The following is a 19,960-nucleotide window of genomic DNA, read 5'->3' as shown; positions in this document are numbered from 1 at the left end:
GGGTTTCACCGTGTTAGCCAGGATGGTCTTGATCTCCTGACCTCGTGATCCACCCACCTCAGCCTCCCAAAGTGCTGGGATTACAGTCATGAGCCACCGCGCCTGGTCCTAATAGCTTTTTTTTTTATGGATTCCATCAGATTTTCCGCATAGGCAATCATGCCATTCGTGAATGACAGTTTTACTACTTTCCTATCTGAATGCCTATTTGTTTTTGTTTTTGTTTTTGTTTTTGACAGAGTTTCGCTCTTTTGCCCAGGCTGGAGTGAAGTGGCGTGATCTCAGCTCACTGCAAGCTCTGCCTCCTGGGTTCACGCCATTCTCCCATCTCAGTCTCCTGAGTAGCTGGAACTACAGGTGCCCGTCACCACACCCAGCTAATTTTGTTTTTATATTTTTAGTAGAGATGGGGTTTCACCGTGTTAGCCAGGATGGTCTTGATCTCCTGACCTCGTGATCCGCCCGCCTCAGCCTCCCAAAGTGCTGGGATTACAGGCGTGAGCCACCGCGCCCGGCCGGGTCTCTGATTTGAAACATGCTCGTGTGGATTAACTAGGGGCATGGAGATTATCATCCATTTTCTGTTTTATTTTCCTCTCACCCACTAGAGGGCAGCAGTAATGCACAGGAAAAGGGAAATTACTCAAGCACTGTGTCTCAGCAAGACTGTCGCTTTTCTGAGAAGAAAACACCTTGAAAGCGCCTTAGAGTCCCATAGCTGAATTATAAGAGGGTCAGCTTCCTTTTGTTCATCCCTAAATAATATGGAGAATTTTGATTAACTTCCTTTGAAGTTATAAACTGTATCTGTTTGCTTGGTCAAATACTAATTTTAAATATGAACATGAAGATACCTCTTAAAAAAGACATTTATGTAAAAGTTAAGTGTTTTAGTTGCCTATCGCTGTGTAACTACTCTAAAACGTAGTGATTTAAGACATCACTCGTTTTGTCGTCTCTGTTCTTTTGGCTGACTGAGCACAGCTGGGCGATTCTGCTTAATGTGATGTTGGCTGGGAATGTGGTCATCTAGGAGCTCAAATGGGCCAGAAAGCCCAAAATGGTCCTCTCAGGTTGCTGGCATTGATGCTGGCTGTCAAATGGGATCTCAGCAGGGTTGTTACCCAGAGCACCCAGTTCTCCTTCATTGGTTTCTTTATGTGGCTTGAATGGCTCATGTCATGGCAATTGGGTACCAAGAATGAGCATTCTAAAAAGAAGGAAGCAGAAGTTTCCAGCCTCAGACATCATTTTACCACCCTGTAATGGTCAAAGCAGTTAAAAAACCAGCCCAGATTCTAGGGGAGGGAAATAAACTCCACCTCTTAATGTGAGGAGCAGCCTGTATAGACTGGGAGGGAAGAAATTGTTGAGAGCCATCCTTGGAGACCACCACATGGAGGATTGAGAAAAAGCGTATTTCTGACTTACATTTTGGAAAGATAGTTCTAAATCATGGGGGATGCAGAAGAATATTTCTTCATGTAATAAATGGTAATTGCTTCTTAATGTGATATTTTAAAAATTCAGATGCACAAAAGTTATCCCTTATGTTCTTCTTCTCTCCAGATCTGTTACCTAAAGCAATAAAAAATGGCCAGAGGATCAGTGTCCGATGAGGAAATGATGGAGCTCAGAGAAGCTTTTGCCAAAGTTGGTGAGTAGACCTGGTACCCCAAATTGCATCATTCTGTTCTTCACTGAGTAGCTTCAGGGTAGATTCAATGAAATGGGAACATGAGCAAAATTACAGAGGTGACAAGAAACCAGTAGTGGTCGTTTAGAGGAGCTGGGAGAACTTATTTTTGAAAGATATGCTTCAAGAAAATTACTTTCTCTATCAAAACATGGAATATGGACTCTACTCTTACATAGTTTGTTCCTGGAAATGGTTCATAGGTCTCATCTTTTACATCTTGGCTTCTTTTTTGCTTTTTCCTTGATTTTAATACCGTCACATACTTTCTCTTACTCTTTATCACTAAACCTGTGGTTTCCTTAAGAGTTTCTATAAGAGTTCTTTGTGGAAACAGAGGTACCTTATAGATGACTCTTTTACTGTGAGTGTTGAAAGTAATGCCAGTGCCCCTATTCAATAGTAACAGGCGTCTTGTGAGATTCTGACTCTTCCATGGGATCATGCCTCAATGCCTGAAATGATGGCCTCTCTCATCCCTTCACCTTCCATCTAGTCTTCCCTCACCTCTCTCTCAAAGTTGTTGCCTGAATTGTCCTGCAGCTTCAGTGTACTGTGTACATTACAGATACTGATGGCAATGGATACATCAGCTTCAATGAGTTGAATGACTTGTTCAAGGCTGCTTGCTTGCCTTTGCCTGGGTATAGAGTAAGAGAAATTACAGAAAACCTGATGGCTACAGGTGATCTGGACCAAGATGGAAGGATCAGCTTTGATGAGTTTATCAAGGTGAGTACCATGTAGAATATCGGGAGACACATTTGAAACTCTTGGAACTTGAATTCCATTTTTAAAAATATCCAGAAAGACATTCCTTCCCTCCCTGCTTCAACATTACATATTCTTTCCTTTGTGATTTTCTTGATCACTGCTTGAGTTTCTAAAGATACGTTATATTTTTGCAGATTTTCCATGGCCTAAAAAGCACAGATGTTGCCAAGACCTTTAGAAAAGCGATCAATAAGAAGGAAGGGATTTGTGCGATCGGTGGTACTTCAGAGCAGTCTAGTGTTGGCACCCAACACTCCTATTCAGGTAGGCTTAACTCCTGGGTGGGAGCAGGATTTCAGGATTACAGATTCTAAACTCGGTATTCAAACCTAAGGAATGTAAACAAAGACAGAAGCAAACACGACTTTATGGATGACTCCCGATTTCCTTGTGACTAAGTAGGTCAGTTCCAGGTACATAATATGGGAGCAGTCCTAGCTCTGGGTAGGGTCCAATACAAAATGATTTGATCAGCATTTAAACAATCATTAAAAGCTGCCCAAATTCCTTTCTAAATCTTATGGACAAAATTAGCTACTCAAGCTTCTATCTTTAAACTTCATGATAATTTTTAACACCTGCTAAGTGATCAAAAAATTATGTTTTCATTGATTTGGAATAAATTTGTATATTTATTCTGAAGGCTGCCATCCGACAGCCATAATGGAAACTTCCAACAGGCCAAACAGTATAGTTATTGCAACATTTCCAAAACTGAGTTCTTCAAAACGCTAGTTGATCTTAGAGATAAGCTCATGAGGCCGGGCGCGGTGACTCACACTGTAATCCTATCACTTTGGGAGGCCAAGGCGGGTGGATCACCTGAGGTCAGGAGTTGAAGACTAGCCTAGGCAGCATGGTGAAACCCCGTCTTTACTGGGTGTGGTGGCATATGCCTGTAATCCCAGCTACTCGGGAAGCTGAGGCAGGAGAATCGCTTGAGCCTGGGAGGCAGAGGTTGCAGTGAGCCAAGATTGCACCATTGCACTCCAGCCTGGCGACAGAGCAAGACTCTGTCTCAAAAAAAAAAAAAAAAGAAAAAAGATAAGTTCATGATTAAATACCATCTATAGTTGCTAAGATAATGTTTGGCCTTTTGTTTTTAAATACAGGAATTTTCAGAACCTTTGCTGGGGCAAATGTGCATAAGGCAGAGACACACTACACAGTGTTTCCCGAACTTTTATGACTCAAGATTTCTCTGAGGGACACCACTGTTTTCAAAGACAGTTTGGGAAACACAGTGCTAGGCTATGAAGACATAACTTCAGCTTTTATTAAAACATCTAAAAATCACTTTCTAGCAGCTTTACTGATAGGAAAAAAAGAGTATATCCAAATGATTTTATTTTATAGCAATTTAATTATAATTGTATCAAGAAACTCAGAAATACAATAAGGATTGTCCACAGTGATCCAGCATTTAAACCAGCAGAGCAAAAAGAGGAATCCTGAGTTTTGTCCTGTAAGAATTAGATCACATTTGTATTTATATGTGCATGTATACATATATATACACACATATAAATAAAATATTTTTTATTATTTATGTATTTATATATAGAAAATAAACATGTATATATTTGCTTCTAAATATAAATATATATCTGGATTATGCATATATATAGAAATAGAGAGATAGTTTTGGCCGGTGCGGCCTGCAATCCCAGCACTTTGGGAGGCTGAGGTGGGTGGATCACGAGGTCAGGAGATCAAGACTGTCCTGGCTAATACGGTGAAACCCCGTCTCTACTAAAAATACAAAAAATTAGCCGGGCATTGTGGCGGGCACCTGTAGTCCCAGCTACTCAGGAAACTGAGGCAGGAGAATGGCGTGAACCCGGGAAGCGGAGCTTGCAGTGAGCCGAGCTCGCACCACTGCACTCCAGTCTGGGCAACAGTGCGAGACTTCGTCTCAAAAAAAAAAAAAAAGAAATAGAGAGTTTTTAAATCTGTTTGCTTTATGTTTTATGACTTGGAGTAAACATAGACTCAATGCCTATTTCCCAAGTGCTCTGAGATTTTTAAATGTTAATAAATGTGAGATGATAAGATAATGGACTGAATAAACTCACATCTTTCTGCTGGGAATGAGAATTTAAGATCCACATCATAATTTTGTTTATAATAGAGTTTCACTTTGCAAATGAGCCACTTTAATCATTTACTTGCAGAGGAAGAAAAGTATGCCTTTGTCAACTGGATAAACAAAGCCCTGGAAAATGATCCTGACTGTCGGCATGTCATCCCGATGAATCCAAACACGAATGATCTCTTTAATGCTGTTGGAGATGGCATTGTCCTTTGGTAAATAATACTTCTTTCTTGGTTGCCAAAGAGTTGCCCATTTTCTAGACCATCAACAATTAATTGTATTTATCCTAGGCCAACGTTGTTTGGTGCTCAGCTGCACCTAGAAGGCTTTTCTACACTTTCACTTGGCCAGGTCCAGGACAGCAAACGAAATTCAAAAACAATTTATAATGAGAAATGTAAAATTGCTACTGCTTGAGTGGAGGGGAGGGATATACATTATAAACATGGAAGGTATAGTAACACCAAGCCAAAAGCATTAGATGTCTAATCAATGTATTAGATAATTAAGTGGGGGGAATTTGTAAAGTACTGATTAAATAATGACTATAGAAGGACATTAAAAAGTTTATCTGATGACAAGTTAAAAGTATAAAGGTGGATCAGGCATCAAATAGAAATGTTGACATTATACAAGCTCAGAAGGACATAGATAGTCTTTTATATAATGAGGACAATTTTCCTGGTTATATATTTTTGGAATATATGCTGCTTGCTTCATCTGAGCATGGCTCACCATGAAAGCAGGTAGAATTGATAACAGCAGCAGGATGATGGAAGGAGTCCTTAAACTGTGGTCCTTAAGCAAAGAAACCTTTGAGTGGGGCACAGAAATCCACAACTCAAACATTGAGGACACCTGGAAAAGGGGGAATGCATCCTATCCACAGGAGGCCTCTAAATACGGTGTTGGTCAATGCAGCATGACGTCTTTGAAAATCCCTCTGTAGCTCTTGCTTCAGCAGGTTCTCTGTCATCACAGGCCATGCTGTAAGTAAGATGACTTGAGGTGCTCAATATGTGGGAGACTCAGGACTTAAAGGAAACGATGGGTGGGCAAGACATTGAACTTTCTCCTCTGCTCTGACCAGAGCAATTCTACTTTTGATATTTTATTTATCAGAGTTTGTCCTGATAATTCATTTTTAAAAGGTTCAACTGCTATTTAAAAAAAATGAAAATTCTAGTTTTTAGGTTGCTATCCAAGGCCCCCCATGGTCTTCCCTCAATCTCCTAGTTTTACCTTCTAAGACCCCTGTGACTCATTGGTAGTCAGCCTAGGGCACTGAGAAGAATATAAAAATGTTATAACATGATTAGCTGAAGATATAAAGTTTGGTCCGGTGTCAAATAGAAATGTAGGTATTATATAAGCTCAGAATTTTATAGATAGTCTTTTATATAATGTGGACAATTTTCATGGCTAAGAAAATAAAGTATTTATGGTAGAATTACTTTGGTTATCCACCCAGAATTTCCTAATGTGATAAGAAAATCAGGATAATTTTGCAGCTGTTTAGGTGAGACAATGAAGTGGGGTCCTCATGTCCAACCTCAATATATTAATATGGCTTCAGTAGTATTCACCTTTCCCGCAGATAGTTTGAGTCTAGTCAAATGGCATAACTGATTTTATGTCTAAACATCACAGAGTCTGTTGCTGTCTTCTTTGATTACGGTCTTGCTAGAATTTAAATTCAATGTTTTTGGGCTCTGTTATTCAGAAGACAGCTTTCTTTAATTTAAGTGTTTCTCTTTCAGTAAAATGATCAATCTGTCAGTGCCAGACACAATTGATGAAAGAACAATCAACAAAAAGAAGCTCACCCCTTTCACCATTCAGGTATGTCTTCCCACCATTACCATAATACAGGATTGGTTTGGCATCAATGAGCATCATAACTGCTGAGTCAGCCTTTTTCAGGGGCTCAGACATCATTCCCAAAACCTGGGCTTTGGGCTGGTGACTAGTCATACTTCAGGGATAAAGGGATACATATCTGAGCAGCAAGGAAGGGAGACTGGTGGAGTGGTAGCAGCTGGGGCTTTGTATGTTTTATTTTGGCCACTTAGGAATAAAATTCACTTTGGCTAAAGTTTTAACTCAAGCTTTTCTTAGCAATTTATCTTTGATTTGATGCCAAATAAATAGCATTTCAGCTGAAAACATAAGCCTTTCTAAGAAGCAAGGGGTGAAAAACGGGAAGTACTCTGGCAGCCTTCATAGCAATATTGGCCATAGCCACGAGTATAATAGATATAACTTGCTTTTATTCCATCAATTTGTTGATTAACTGGAATAGTAACCAGCAGTAAGTGTATTTCTGTGTAGTGTTCCAATATTTTAACATTATTGTAATTCTCTTGCTAAGAAACCATATCTAACTTCTTAAATCATGAACAAGACATTATCTCCTGTGTGGATTTAAGCAACCTTGTGTACTTTAAAAATGGAAATGAACCAAATTGAGAACAATGATTAAACACATATGAATGCATTTAATGTTAAATTTACTCATAATCTTGACCATATATAAAAACAGTATTTTTCACTCATCATTTGAGCACTAGAACAAGGACCCACTTTTCTTCTGATAGTTCTTTTCCTAATTCACTAGTAGCCTTTGCTTTGTTTTTAATTTGTCAATTAAAACAATTTCTATACATCTCTGACACTGATATCTCTTCCTTTTTAAACCCAAGAATAGTACATAGAGAGTCTGGACTGAAAACTTCCTTGACTCTGTCCCGACTATATGTGAGTTACATTACCTGCATTGTTGTTACTCATAAGAACATAGACTCTATGAGTGTGTGTGTGTATACTCGGGTTCCCTCGTTATTACGGATACTCAACAAATCGACCTAGTAAAAACCACTCAATCTTTTCCAGGAATTTTAATTGTATCTATTTTTCATTTTCATTTTCTTTTTTCTGTTTTTTTTTTTTTTTTTTTGAGACGGAGTCTCGCTCTGTCGCCCAGGCTGGAGTGCAGTGGCCAGATCTCAGCTCACTGCAAGCTCCGCCTCCCGGGTTCCCGCTATTCTCCTGCCTCAGCCTCCCGAGTAGCTGGGACCACAGGCGCCGCCACCTCGCCTGGCTAATTTTTTGTGTTTTTAGTAGAGACGGGGTTTCGCCGTGTTAGCCAGGATTGTCTCGATCTCCTGACCTTGTGATCCGCCCGTCTCGGCCTCCCAAAGTGCTGGGATTACAGGCTTGAGCCACCGCGCCCGGCCTTTTTTTTTTTTTTGAGATAGAGTTTCACTCTTGTCGCCCAGGCTGGAGTGCAATGGCGCGATCTCGGCTCACTACAACTTCTGCCTCCTGGGTTCAAGAGATTCTCCTGCCTCAGCCTCCTAAGTAGCTGGAATTATAGGCACCCACCACCACACCCAGCTGATTTTTGTATTTTTAGTAGAAATGGGGTTTCACCATGTTGGTCAGACTGGTCTCAAACTACTGACCTTAGTTGATCCACCCACCTTGACCTCTCAAAGTGCTGGGATTACAGGTATGAGCCACCGTGCCCAGCCTTTTTCATTTTCTTAACACCCAATCTGCAAGTCAAAAACCTCTTCTGCTACTCTCTTTTATGATCTTGATTTACATCAACAATCATCTTGTTCATGATGGCCAGTGACAGGACAATGACTTCCTCAAAGGTGCCCCTTTATTGTTGGCCGGTAGAGATGTTGTGTGTGTCAGCTTCATCACAGAGCAAGATGGAAAAATATAGGCCTCATTAGTCTCGTGCCAACCAGAATGGGCCTTCAAGTTACGGTGCTGGTTTGATTGAATGGACTACTGCAGGAGCTCGGTGTCTGGGTTACTGGATTTTTTCTTCTGGTTATGAGTCATTGTTTTTTTCTCAATGTTAAAATGAGTGAAGACCATGACTCTAAACCTGTGACCTTCACAGAAGGAAAACATTGTTGCTGTTGCCATCAGTATTGTTTGACATCTACAAAGTCATAGAACAAAAACTTGCATACTTTTTCTCCCTCAGGAAAATCTGAACTTGGCTCTGAATTCTGCCTCAGCCATTGGGTGCCATGTGGTCAACATAGGGGCTGAGGACCTGAAGGAGGGGAAGCCTTATCTGGTCCTGGGACTTCTGTGGCAAGTCATCAAGATTGGGTTATTTGCTGACATCGAACTCAGCAGAAATGAAGGTAAGAGCAAGTCCCAAAGGTCATGACACAGCTTTCTAATAACTTATGCATTGGGGACTGTAGGAGGAAGATGTCAGAAATTCTCAAGTTTTGAAAACTACACGGTTATATTGATTCCGTGGTGTTCATGTAACAGATTCTAGACACACAGACCAGACATTTGTTAATGATAGAGCAAAAGCTTTTTAAGACCACAGACTAACAATAATGCTTGTTTGGAGCATAGGGCTCAGTCTTGAATATTTGGCACTGTAACCTCAAGAGGTTTCTTCAGAGCTCACTTTGCCTTCAGATACTTTGTAACAAATAAGAGGACTTTTAACTTGCATTTTGTGAAGCAAGCAACTCACATTCATATACTATAGTGATGGTATCAGATTAGGAGGAACTTGGTCTATTTCTTATCAAAACTATAGAGGAAGGTATAGGTCAAAGGGTTCAAGGTTGCAATTATATGGGATGAATAAGTGGAAATCTAAACAGCGTGAGGGCTATAGTTAATAATACTGTGCTGTATACTGTAATTTGCCAAGAAAGTAGATTTCAGGTACTCTTCCTACAAAAAAAAGAAAGAAAAAGAAAAGAAGGAAGGGAGGGAGGGAGGGAGGGAGGAAGGAAGGAAGGAAACGATATGAGATGTGGGTATGTTAATTTGCTTGACCAACAGTAACCACCTTACTATGTATGTGTCTACCAAGATAAATATATCAAAACATCACGTTATACACCTTAAATCTATACAGGATAGAATAAAAATTTTTAAAGACTGTAGAAAATTCCATTTAGGGTTTCAGAGTTCTCAACCAAATATGTAGCTGTCAATCTTATTGTGTCTTCTCTTAGCATCTTATCTGTGTTTAAACAGTGACAGCCCCATGGCTTAGACAGAGGTAGCCAACCTTGGTAAGTATCATACAAAACACAATGTTATCTTTTAGTTTTCAGGTACGAATCCTACCAATATGAAATCTGTAGCCAAGTTCTAGTCTTTAGTTACACATACTTTTTATTTGTATGTCCAAATCACAATAACCAATGAAGAATCCTGAAATATTATTTAAAAACCAATGTATTAAAAATAATATAAAGAAGGCGAGGGAGAGGAAATAGGGATCTTAGAACCTCTGAGAAAGAATATTGATCTTCAAATAATGACCTCAGCTAAATTTAAACCTTCTAGCTAAGCAGAAAATATTTACTTGTCTGGGAAAACATAGAGGAGAGTTGATTACATTAGAGAGTTGCTATAATTAGGCAGGTAAGCACTTGAAATATAAAACACCTATGGGAATAGACAAGAGAACATTGTTATTATTACAAAATTGATCTCTTAAAAGCCAAAGTGTTGTAATATTGTGGAATGTGGTTTGACAGACCCAGCAAAACATCCGAGCCATAGCCTTGGTTATTTTTATGGCTCTGCCCAAATGTTCTTAAACATAGCATTGAGATTCACTGTGCCTTGTTTTCTCCATCTGAAAAATGGGGACAATAAATAAGCTCACAATAGCTTACACCTCTTTTAAGGGAATAATAATAGAATATTTAATCCTTGGGAAAGGCTACAAGAACCTTTACCCCAAAGAGGTAACGTTGCTATCTTTAGCTTTTTAGCAGAGCTCAATGAAAGTTACAACCAAGCCCAGCTGGGAGCAGTGGCTCATGCCTGTAATCCCAGCACTTTGGGAGGCTGAGGTGGGCGGATCATGAGGTCAGGAGATCGAGACCATCCTGGCTAACACGGTGAAACCCTGTCTCTACTAAAAATACAAAAAATTAGCTGGGCATGGTGGCAGGTGCCTGTAGTCCCAGCTACTCTGGAGGCTGAGGCAGGAGAATGGCGTGAACCCGGGAGGCAGAGCTTGCAGTGAGCCGAGATCACGCCACTGCACTCCAGCCTGGGCAACAGAGCAAGACTCCATCACCAAAAAAAAAAAAAAAAAAAAAGAAAGGTATAACCAAGCCCTCCCTCCCCCAACGTCGCTGCATTTATTTTTCTTTGTTTTTTTGTGCTTCTTTAGCTCTGATTGCTCTTTTGAGAGAAGGTGAGAGCCTGGAAGATTTGATGAAACTCTCCCCTGAAGAGCTGTTGCTGAGGTGGGCTAATTACCACCTGGAAAATGCAGGCTGCAACAAAATTGGCAACTTCAGTACTGACATCAAGGTAGGAGGAGCGTTGTTTGAACATGACTCTTTGCAGCAGTGAAGGGGAATTTGGGCATTAATAAAGAAAAGACAAAGATTTGGGGCTTCGTCTCTTCAGAAGCTCCAGGGTTAGTCTGGTGCTGTTTTGGAGGTGCTCACTGTCCTTAAGAGCCCATCTGCCGCTCTAGTCCTGGGCCACACACAGATCTGCCCGGAGTCCTAGTGCAGCGTCTCAATTGGAGTTTCCATATTAGAAAGTAGAGGGACAAAGGTGAGCTAGAGGAAGAGCAAGAGAACAGTCTGCTGTCCAAGTAAAGGGAATATATGTAGGTCTGTAATGTCTCTGGTTTCATAAATGGGAGCAGCAGATGGGAATTCATTTTAAAAAATTAAATGAAGATGACTCTTCTAGTTACACTAATAATAGCAAACATGGTGTCTGCAACATGCCAGGCACTGTTCCAACTGATTTGTATGTGTATTTTCTTGTTGAATCCTTACAACAACCCCATGAGGTAAGGGTTATCATCCTCTCATTTACAGATAAAGAGACAAAGAGGTCTGTAGGGGAAAGGCTGAGGCAGGAATACACTGTGGTTTTCAAGTATATGAAAAGTTCCATGTCAAGGTGAAAGAAAACAGCTGTTGGCCATGATGACAGATGGATGAAGATAGAAAGTGGTTAAGGAGCAGAAAGGAGTGGAAAGTGGTCCCTAGAAGGAAAGAGAGGAGATGCTGGGATGCAACACCAGGAAAATACTTTAGGCTCCACTTTCTCAAAAGTTAAATAATTTTTCCCCAAAGAGAAAGAGTCAGAGGAAAGTTCACATGACTCAACAGGAGTACACCTAGGCTTGTAATTCTCTGAGTAACAGTTTCCCACTGCCGCACGACGTGCATGCAGTGGCATTTAGAACTCAGGGTGTGTCAGGCACCGTGCCAGTCAGAGTCAAGCTTCTAGGTGGAAAGCCCCCATTTCTTAGGATCTAAGCCAAATCCGTCTTTCTAACTATGCATCTTTCGTGGGTTATTAACATTTTTCTAGCACCACCAACCGAACTGGGGTTTAACAGGAGCTGGCTATCATGATCTCCCTTGGTGTTCAACAGTTAAGCTCTGCAATTGTGAAACATTTCAGCCAAAATTAGGCTGTCTGATCTCAGCTGTAAATTTTCCTAATTTCCTATCATTAAATGGCTGTGTTCTCTAGAACAACCGTTTTGTGCTTTGGGAAGTGTCTGTATGAGATGGGAACTGGCCAGATGAGCACTTACTTATGCAGTGTTGTGCCTGTTCTCCGGCAGCAGCTGCACGGCGACTGACCGCACTGTCATGTGTATGTCTGAGGAGCCAGCAACCTTGGGCGATGTCTTTAAATCATGTAGAATTGGCAAAGGCGAGGAGAACACCCAGGCTAGAGTGAGTGAGAAAGGCTCATAAGAATCAGGTGAAATGAGGTTACTCTTAGCCAAACTAAAAAGATGTAACCCGGGGTATGCAGATGGTATTGGTGCCTAACACCTGTATGTGACTGTCACTGACTTCAAAATAGCTGCAGTGAAAAGTCAGAGAAGGGAGGGTAGAAAGAAGAGAGATGAAGATCAGTTTTCCCAGGTGCAACATCAATGGCTCACACTCTCTCGTTCTCATCTTTCTGATGCCAAAAGTGGGGAGCGTACCTCTCCTCTGCCCACGCCTTTCCTACCCTAACCAGTTGTAGAAAAAAAATAGCAGCTGATTTTTCAATCTTTAAGAGAAATTGAGATGCTATTAAGTGATTTAAATAAACTACCTGAAAATCTGTGTGCTTTCACTGACTAAAAATAAATTTATATTTTAAGACTATAATTCTGAGAATTCTTTTTGTCAATAAGCATATTTTCAGAATCTAAGAAAGTTTGAGAATTCAATACCTGTATCTAATCTGCTATAACTACATTGAACCATTTTTCTAGCTTCTAGATAAACATGAAATGCACTTATCTTAATATTTCTCCTTTTACATAAAGATTGCTTGTTAATGCTTCAGTCTTCTGTCTTTGACATCTTTATTTTTCTCTTGCTGATTGTTCATTTAAATGTATTTTTAAACTCTGCTTTAAACTTCTGCTTCCTTTTTCTGTCACTTTTTTTTTTAATTAAACCTTAGCTGACTGACTTCTACAGCAATATAAAGGTATATATATATTTTCCTGTATACAATTTAATACATGTAAATAAGTTGTTTTTCTCCCCTAAAGACAACAGAATAATATCCACTTCTTTAGGGTGCCTTTTGTGCATATCTTATCTATTTTATTGTTACACTCCTTTTAAAAAGAAAAACAAATGTGATATGTAAAGAGACACATAGAACATTCAAATTAGTGAATGTTTCTAGCTTTGTTAATTAAGTTACATTCGTGAATGATAGCTGAATATGAAATAAAATGTTTACTTTTGGGAAATCATTGTTGTGCTAAGTGTGTAATTAGCTGTGCTATTTTCAAATTGGAATTTCTTCATTTCTCACAGGACTCAAAAGCTTATTACCACCTGCTTGAGCAGGTGGCTCCAAAAGGAGATGAAGAAGGCGTTCCTGCTGTTGTTATTGACATGTCAGGACTGCGGGTAAGACCAGGTCCCGGTTGTGTTTGGAGAACATGATGCTGCTTTCATGTTGGCAGTTCTTTGCCCTGTGTGGCCCTGACTCTGGAGTTCCATGACTGGGCATTTCTACGTAAAGCCCTGTTAAAACTGTACAACTGTGGGCAGTTTGGGATAATAATTGATGAAAACTGAATCTGGAAATACAACATTAAAGAAAGAAACCAATAGTAATTAAACGCCATCCAGCATGCTAAGCACTTCTGTATACATTCATCTTTTAGTAGACTCCATAACCCCACATGGGTCTGAATGTTATGATGAAACCTCTGTTTTGCCGCCACTTTAGTATTGGTCTTGAGAAGTCACTTTGCCTGTTTGTGTGCCTCATTTAATATCATTGGAGTTAAATCCAATGAGTTCATACTGAAGTCAACTGATTCCTAATGAGAAGTAGAGTAAAAGTAAATGAGAAGTAAAGCTCATAAAATGCATAATGTGTAGTGTTATCTAGTAAAGTGTCATTTTATTTTTTATTTTTTATTTTTAGACAGTCTCGCTCTGTCACCCAGGCTAGAGTGCAGTGGTAAGATCTTGGCTCACTGCCAGCTCTGCCTCCCAGGTTCACACCATTCTGCCATTCTCCTGGCTCAGCCTCATGAGTAGCTGGGACTATAGGCGCCTGCCACCAAGCCCGGCTAATTTTTTGTATTTTTAGTAGAGACGGGGTTTCACCATGTTAGCCAAGATGGTCTCGATCTCCTGATCTCGTGATCTGCCCCCCTCGGCCCCCCAAAGTGCTGGGATTACAGGCATGAACCACCGAGCCCGGCCTAGTAAAGTGTCATATTGAGAAATAATCCTAATTTAAAGTTTTGTTTTCTGAAAATTGGTGGTTTCGTATACTTTAAGGACAGTGGGCCATATTTCAACAAAATTTTAGTGTTGTTTTAAGAGTCACTTACAAATCGCTGGAGGTTCTCTAGAATTATTTGAGCACATTGAGTGGTTCAAAATCTGAAGTCTGCAAAAATAAAATTGATATTGTATATTTATCAATAACAATATGTAGGTTAACTGATAAAATTTATTTTGTTTGGGTTGCAAGTATACCAACTCAATGTGGAGACGGTGGTTATGCTAATCACATGCTCTTATTGGCAAGTGTAAATATCTTTTGTGAACTGGTTATGGGAATATAAATTAATAAATGAAATTTGTTGATAGACAATCTCATGACATCTGTGCAAGAAAAAAATAAAAAGGAATCTTAATGGTTGGAAATAATTAAGATAAACTCAAATGATAAATTTTCGGAATCTACTGCATCTCTTTTGAAACAGGGCAACCAACCATTCATCTGAAATAGTTTGATAATGGAGATGAGAGATCTTCGTTACTTAACCTCTGAGATTCCTTTTACTTGTGACTTTCTGATTTTGGTGCAGGTGCGTGTAGGTAACAATGTGCTGTTATTAAGTGTTTGCCTGAGACTAATGGTTTCAGTGAGATTCCCATTTCTTTTCACATTATGCAATCTGCTTTGTGCATGGAGAGTCTTGACCCAGCCCTGAGACATCCTTTTGCATTGCAGGAGAAGGATGACATCCAGAGGGCAGAATGCATGTTGCAGCAGGCGGAGAGGCTGGGCTGCCGGCAGTTTGTCACAGCCACAGATGTTGTCCGAGGGAACCCCAAGTTGAACTTGGCTTTTATTGCCAACCTCTTTAACAGATACCCTGCCCTGCACAAACCAGAGAACCAGGACATTGACTGGGGGGCTCTTGAAGGTAACTGCAAACTACTTGCTTAAGATGGGGAAAGGCACTCACAATTCTAATTCAATGGCAATTCAAACTCACTTCCTAAGCAAATATAAACTATTTGCACATGCAAACAGGCCATTAATTCTCTGGTATGCAACAAAGAGAATAGATTCATCAAGTCAATTTCAGCCAAGCAGGAGTAATTAAATACCATTATGTCACGTCCATTATACAAAGACTTCATCCATTATCAGAATTAAATGTTTTAGGAAAGATAATGCATTTAATTATTAGATGAAATAAATCCAGAGTTTCAAAAAGATAATTTATGTACTTCATGGACTGTGTTGATTCCTAGAGGCAAGAAACTGCCACCATTCATTATCAAAAAAATGATATTTAATGTATGCTGGGATATGCTCACTGAGTTTTGGTTTGTTTTGTTTCTTATGGGAGGTACAGAAAAGTATTTTGAGGCAGAATCCCTAACAGTTGTATTTTTCAGGTTAATGCTCTAAGATTCAACAAAAAGCATGTAGCTTTAAATTCTACCAGGTAGAGGTGCCAGAGATGTTTACTTGATTTTTTAAAAAAAGTCATGAACTAGTTCCAATATTGAGACAAAAAGGTCAATTAATATTAAATGAATGTCATGCAAGCAAGGAGATTCAGATCTGAAGTATGAGTTGATCCTTTTCCACAGCACTTTACTCTCACTAGAAATGCAGCATAATCGTGCTTCCACACTCCTGCATTTGTGTCATTTGCTGAATTATGGTCAGGGGGTTGTGTGCATTTTGTTGACTCCCAAATCTATATATCCAGCCCCCTAATCACCCATTTCAGCTGCTTCTAGAATATTTCTGTTTGGATCCTTGGCTATCATTTGAGGTGCAGCATATGCAAAACAGAATTGATTGTTTTCCCTCCCACCCACAACCATTGCCTTTCTAGCCCACCTCCCATCCCATTTGCCCTCTTTTAGAAATGCTCCATTTCCATTAATCATACCATTTTTTTTCTTTAGTCACGAAAACTAAAGACCTTGGATCCTACTGTATCTTCCTATCCTTCATCCCTACATCCACTAAATCAGCAAATACTAATAATTCTTCCTTTGGAACATTTTCTCAATTGTTACATTTCTTTTCTGCTCTTCCAAACTCATTACCTCATACGCCAATTATTTTAATGGATCTTGGAGCCTCCATTTATCAAATGCTTGAGTGTATCCCACATGCTAATGTCAAAAACTCTGCCCTCTGCTGTGTTTAATTCAGATGCATATCGCCTTTCAGTGATTCTACACACTGCTGCCAGGCACATCCCAGTACTGATTTTATTATATCTCTGCCTTGCTCAAGAATGTATTATAGTAATTTTACAAAGCCATAATGACTGCCATTGTCTAATATGTCAATTAAAATGTGCTACCTGGTATCCAAAGATTGAAACCCTGTCTCTCCAAAAAAATACAAAAAATTAGCCGGGCGTGGTGGCAGGCGCCTGTAGTCCCAGCTACTAGGGAGGCTGAGGCAGGAGAATGGCATGAACCCGGGAGGCGGAGCTTGCAGTGAGCCGAGATCGCTCTCTGCAGAGTTTTTTGAGACTCTGTCTCAAAAAACATAAACAAATAAATAAATAAATAAAATCTCCAATTCTGACTCCTTCTTCCAGATAGTGTTATCTCATTGGACTGTACAATACAGACCCCTGACCAAACCAGTTCCTGATGTTCTTAATAGAGACCTTGCCTGTTGCTCCCTTTATATGCATATTTATACTGTCTTCTACTCCCACCCCTTGCTATCTCCCCAAATCTTCTACTCTTTCCTTTTTCTGATCCAGATTTTGCTAGCTATCCAAGGGCAAGTTCAAATTCCACCCCATCCAAATTCAGTCCATACTGTTCTTTTCCCTAAAAGTCCTGTTTTTTCCAGCAAGAAGGTAAGCCTTTGAGAGCCAACTGAACAGCTACCCCACACAGGATTCCACACACTACTGCTATAGAAATACATGTGGAATTGAAATGGGAAAGAAAAATTAACACCGTATAAGAACCCTCATCCAAATCCAATAGGGTTTATTTTATTTCTTTCTGTCATTCTATTTTCAGTTTTTATTGCATCCTCTTTAGTTAAACTTTAGTCATAAAAAAAGGCATGTTTTCTTCCATCCCAAAAGATAACCCATCTTCCTTCATCTAGGTGAGACGAGAGAAGAGCGGACATTTAGGAACTGGATGAACTCCCTGGGTGTTAACCCTCGAGTCAATCATTTGTACAGGTAGGAATATTTGGGAACTCATTCTAATGTAAGATAGAGACCTCGAAAGAGCCATAGGATTCCAAATACCACCATGATGTGCATTCTCTTCACAAAATGTGCGTACCTTGATGGAAGGGGAAAAGTGCCAAGTTGAGCTTCAGATGTTGGCTATTCAGCTGAAAACCTCACCTACATACATCAGTCTCACTGTGTGCTCAATACATAAATCATACCTCAACAAAATGAAACATTTACTCTATGTCATAAGTGATCATACGTCTAATCTGCTCACAAGCAGGCAAAACAACAGATGTTAAGTTTGTGGTGAAGTGTCGCCTACGCCACTTGTTAAAGCCGTCTTTGTTTTGTTTTTTTAACATTTCTTTTACATTTACTTAGTTTTGCAATTTTTAAACCTTTAGGTACAGGGGTACATGTGCAGGTTTGTTATACAAGTGAATTGCATGTTGCAGGGATTTGGTGTACAGATGATTTCATCACCAGAGTGCTCTTTCTTTTCCTGAGGCAGCATATGTTGGATGGAAGGGCATAGCTGGTCACACCTGGGAAGAGTGAGTCCCCCAGTCTCTCTGAGTCATGGTTTCTTCACCTCTATAGATGGAGCTACGACTACCAGTGTGCGGGGTTGTTGTGAATATTCTCTGAACTAATATGTAAGAAAGTGTCTGGCCCATTGTAGGCCCTGAATAAATGTGGGATATCTGAGAATCCTTTTGTGTTTGTTTTGTTCAGTGACTTATCAGATGCCCTGGTCATCTTCCAGCTCTATGAAAAGATTAAAGTTCCTGTTGACTGGAACAGAGTAAACAAACCGCCATACCCCAAACTGGGAGGCAATATGAAGAAGGTAAACAATGATGGTTCTGATGTTCCAGCAGGCAGGCAAAGTCATAGCCTGCAAGAGCACTCTAAATACTTTATAAGGCAGCCAAACAATGTTTATCCAGAAATTAAATTCTAATACAGCAATCAGAAACCTGAATAGGTTTATTAAAGTGTGTCCATTATTTCAGTCGATTACGTATTTATAATTCCATGTTGGATGTCTTCAAACATTATCATGCAAAAATTCTAATTAAGATAATTAGAGCAAGCAGAGAGCCACAGGGATTTTTCCCTCAGCAGGATCTTTATTCTAATTTCTAAAGAATTGGAGCTTTGTACTGACAGCTTGACTTGTTCAAATAGTTTGTTGACTGTCAACACAGTGGGAACATTGTTTTGAAACAACAGGGTTGACACAGCCATTTCTCAGCATTTCTTATTGCTGTGGCTGTTAATGATCCATGCGTAGCTGCAGGAATATCTGTTCACGTGTCCGTTTGCTATGTGTGCAGAGGATGGAGACTCCAAATTTTCCATGTCAATCTCTGTGTATTCACCTATTTTAGAAATATTACATGTAGGTAACTAAGGATGGCTCTCCATTCATGCAGTGTGATATAGCGGTGAACATATTCATAATAATGAATTCATTTCGGTTTTCCACATTATGAATTTTTTTATGAAAGTGAGGGGTTTCTAAGGAAAGATGAAAAATTCTTTACTTTTGAATCCTAGAATGGCAGAACCAGTTGAGACTTGAGAAGTCATTCAGTCTGACCATATTTATTTCATTTTTTATCTTTATTTTTATTCTTTATCTGGTATTTATCATAATCAAGATGCTGACGTTAAATCGTTTTCCTTTCTGCTCGTTCAGCTTGAGAATTGTAACTATGCGGTAGAATTGGGGAAGAATCAAGCGAAGTTCTCCCTGGTTGGCATCGGTGGACAAGATCTCAATGAAGGAAACCGCACTCTCACATTGGCCTTGATTTGGCAGCTAATGAGAAGGTAGCATAGCTTTTGGAAGTGGCTTTTTCTTGAATGCATTATTTACCTGGAAAAATATTAGCACATTTTTAGCAGTATGAGTTAATTCAGTAAAAGCATGTTTGAAGCTAATCTTCATAACCAGAGAAGCACTTTTTACCTTTCTGCTTTTTGTTTCAGTTCTGTCAGTTTTTGTTTCAAGTATCGTGAAACTCTGTGATTAGGTTCATAAGCAGTTTAGATTGTTGTTTCATTCTGATTTAATCATCCCTTTGTCCTTATGAAGTAGTCTTCTTTATGCCTGCTAATATTCTTTTCTCTGAAATCTATTTTTTCTGACATTAATAGATAATAGCTACTATTGCTTCTACAGGCTTCCTATTGATTAGTGGTTAGCATGGCATATCTTTTTACCATCCTTTTACTTCAACTGATCTGTGTAAATAACAATTACTTTTAAAGGGACTTGGAAAATAAAGGTGAAATTATGCTATATTTATCTACGTATTTACTATTTCTAGTGCTCTTCCTACTATTTTATAGATTAAGATTTCCATTTGGTATCATTTACTGTCTACCTAAAATATTTCTAATAGTGCAAGTCTGCTGGTGATGAATGATT

At 39.4% G+C, this 19,960-nt stretch overlaps 1 protein-coding gene across 6 annotated transcripts in view; it reads left to right on the top strand.

Moving 5' to 3' along the window:
• Positions 1-19,960, top strand: part of LCP1 (lymphocyte cytosolic protein 1) — a 58,587-nt gene that overhangs the window by 22,872 nt on the left and 15,755 nt on the right. For 5 of the 6 annotated variants that reach the window (XM_021929423.2, XM_009191894.2, XM_031655717.1 and 2 more), the window contains 12 exons: positions 1,570-1,657; positions 2,265-2,428; positions 2,605-2,734; positions 4,645-4,777; positions 6,326-6,407; positions 8,572-8,737; positions 10,759-10,901; positions 13,397-13,492; positions 15,063-15,258; positions 17,442-17,520; positions 18,256-18,370; positions 19,226-19,359. In XM_021929423.2, the coding sequence (XP_021785115.1) occupies positions 1,594-1,657; positions 2,265-2,428; positions 2,605-2,734; positions 4,645-4,777; positions 6,326-6,407; positions 8,572-8,737; positions 10,759-10,901; positions 13,397-13,492; positions 15,063-15,258; positions 17,442-17,520; positions 18,256-18,370; positions 19,226-19,359 (1,502 nt within the window). In that variant the 5' untranslated portion in view covers positions 1,570-1,593. Of the gene's footprint in view, positions 1-1,563; positions 1,658-2,264; positions 2,429-2,604; positions 2,735-4,644; positions 4,778-6,325; positions 6,408-8,571; positions 8,738-10,758; positions 10,902-13,396; positions 13,493-15,062; positions 15,259-17,441; positions 17,521-18,255; positions 18,371-19,225; positions 19,360-19,960 lie in introns of those variants that run through there. The other variant, XM_031655720.1, reaches the window with a different exon arrangement.

Source organism: Papio anubis, chromosome 15, assembly GCF_008728515.1.
Source record: "Papio anubis isolate 15944 chromosome 15, Panubis1.0, whole genome shotgun sequence".
Taxonomy (NCBI): domain Eukaryota; kingdom Metazoa; phylum Chordata; class Mammalia; order Primates; family Cercopithecidae; genus Papio; species Papio anubis.
Note: the sequence above shows the minus strand (reverse complement) of the source record. Positions and strands in the feature narration are given on the sequence as shown.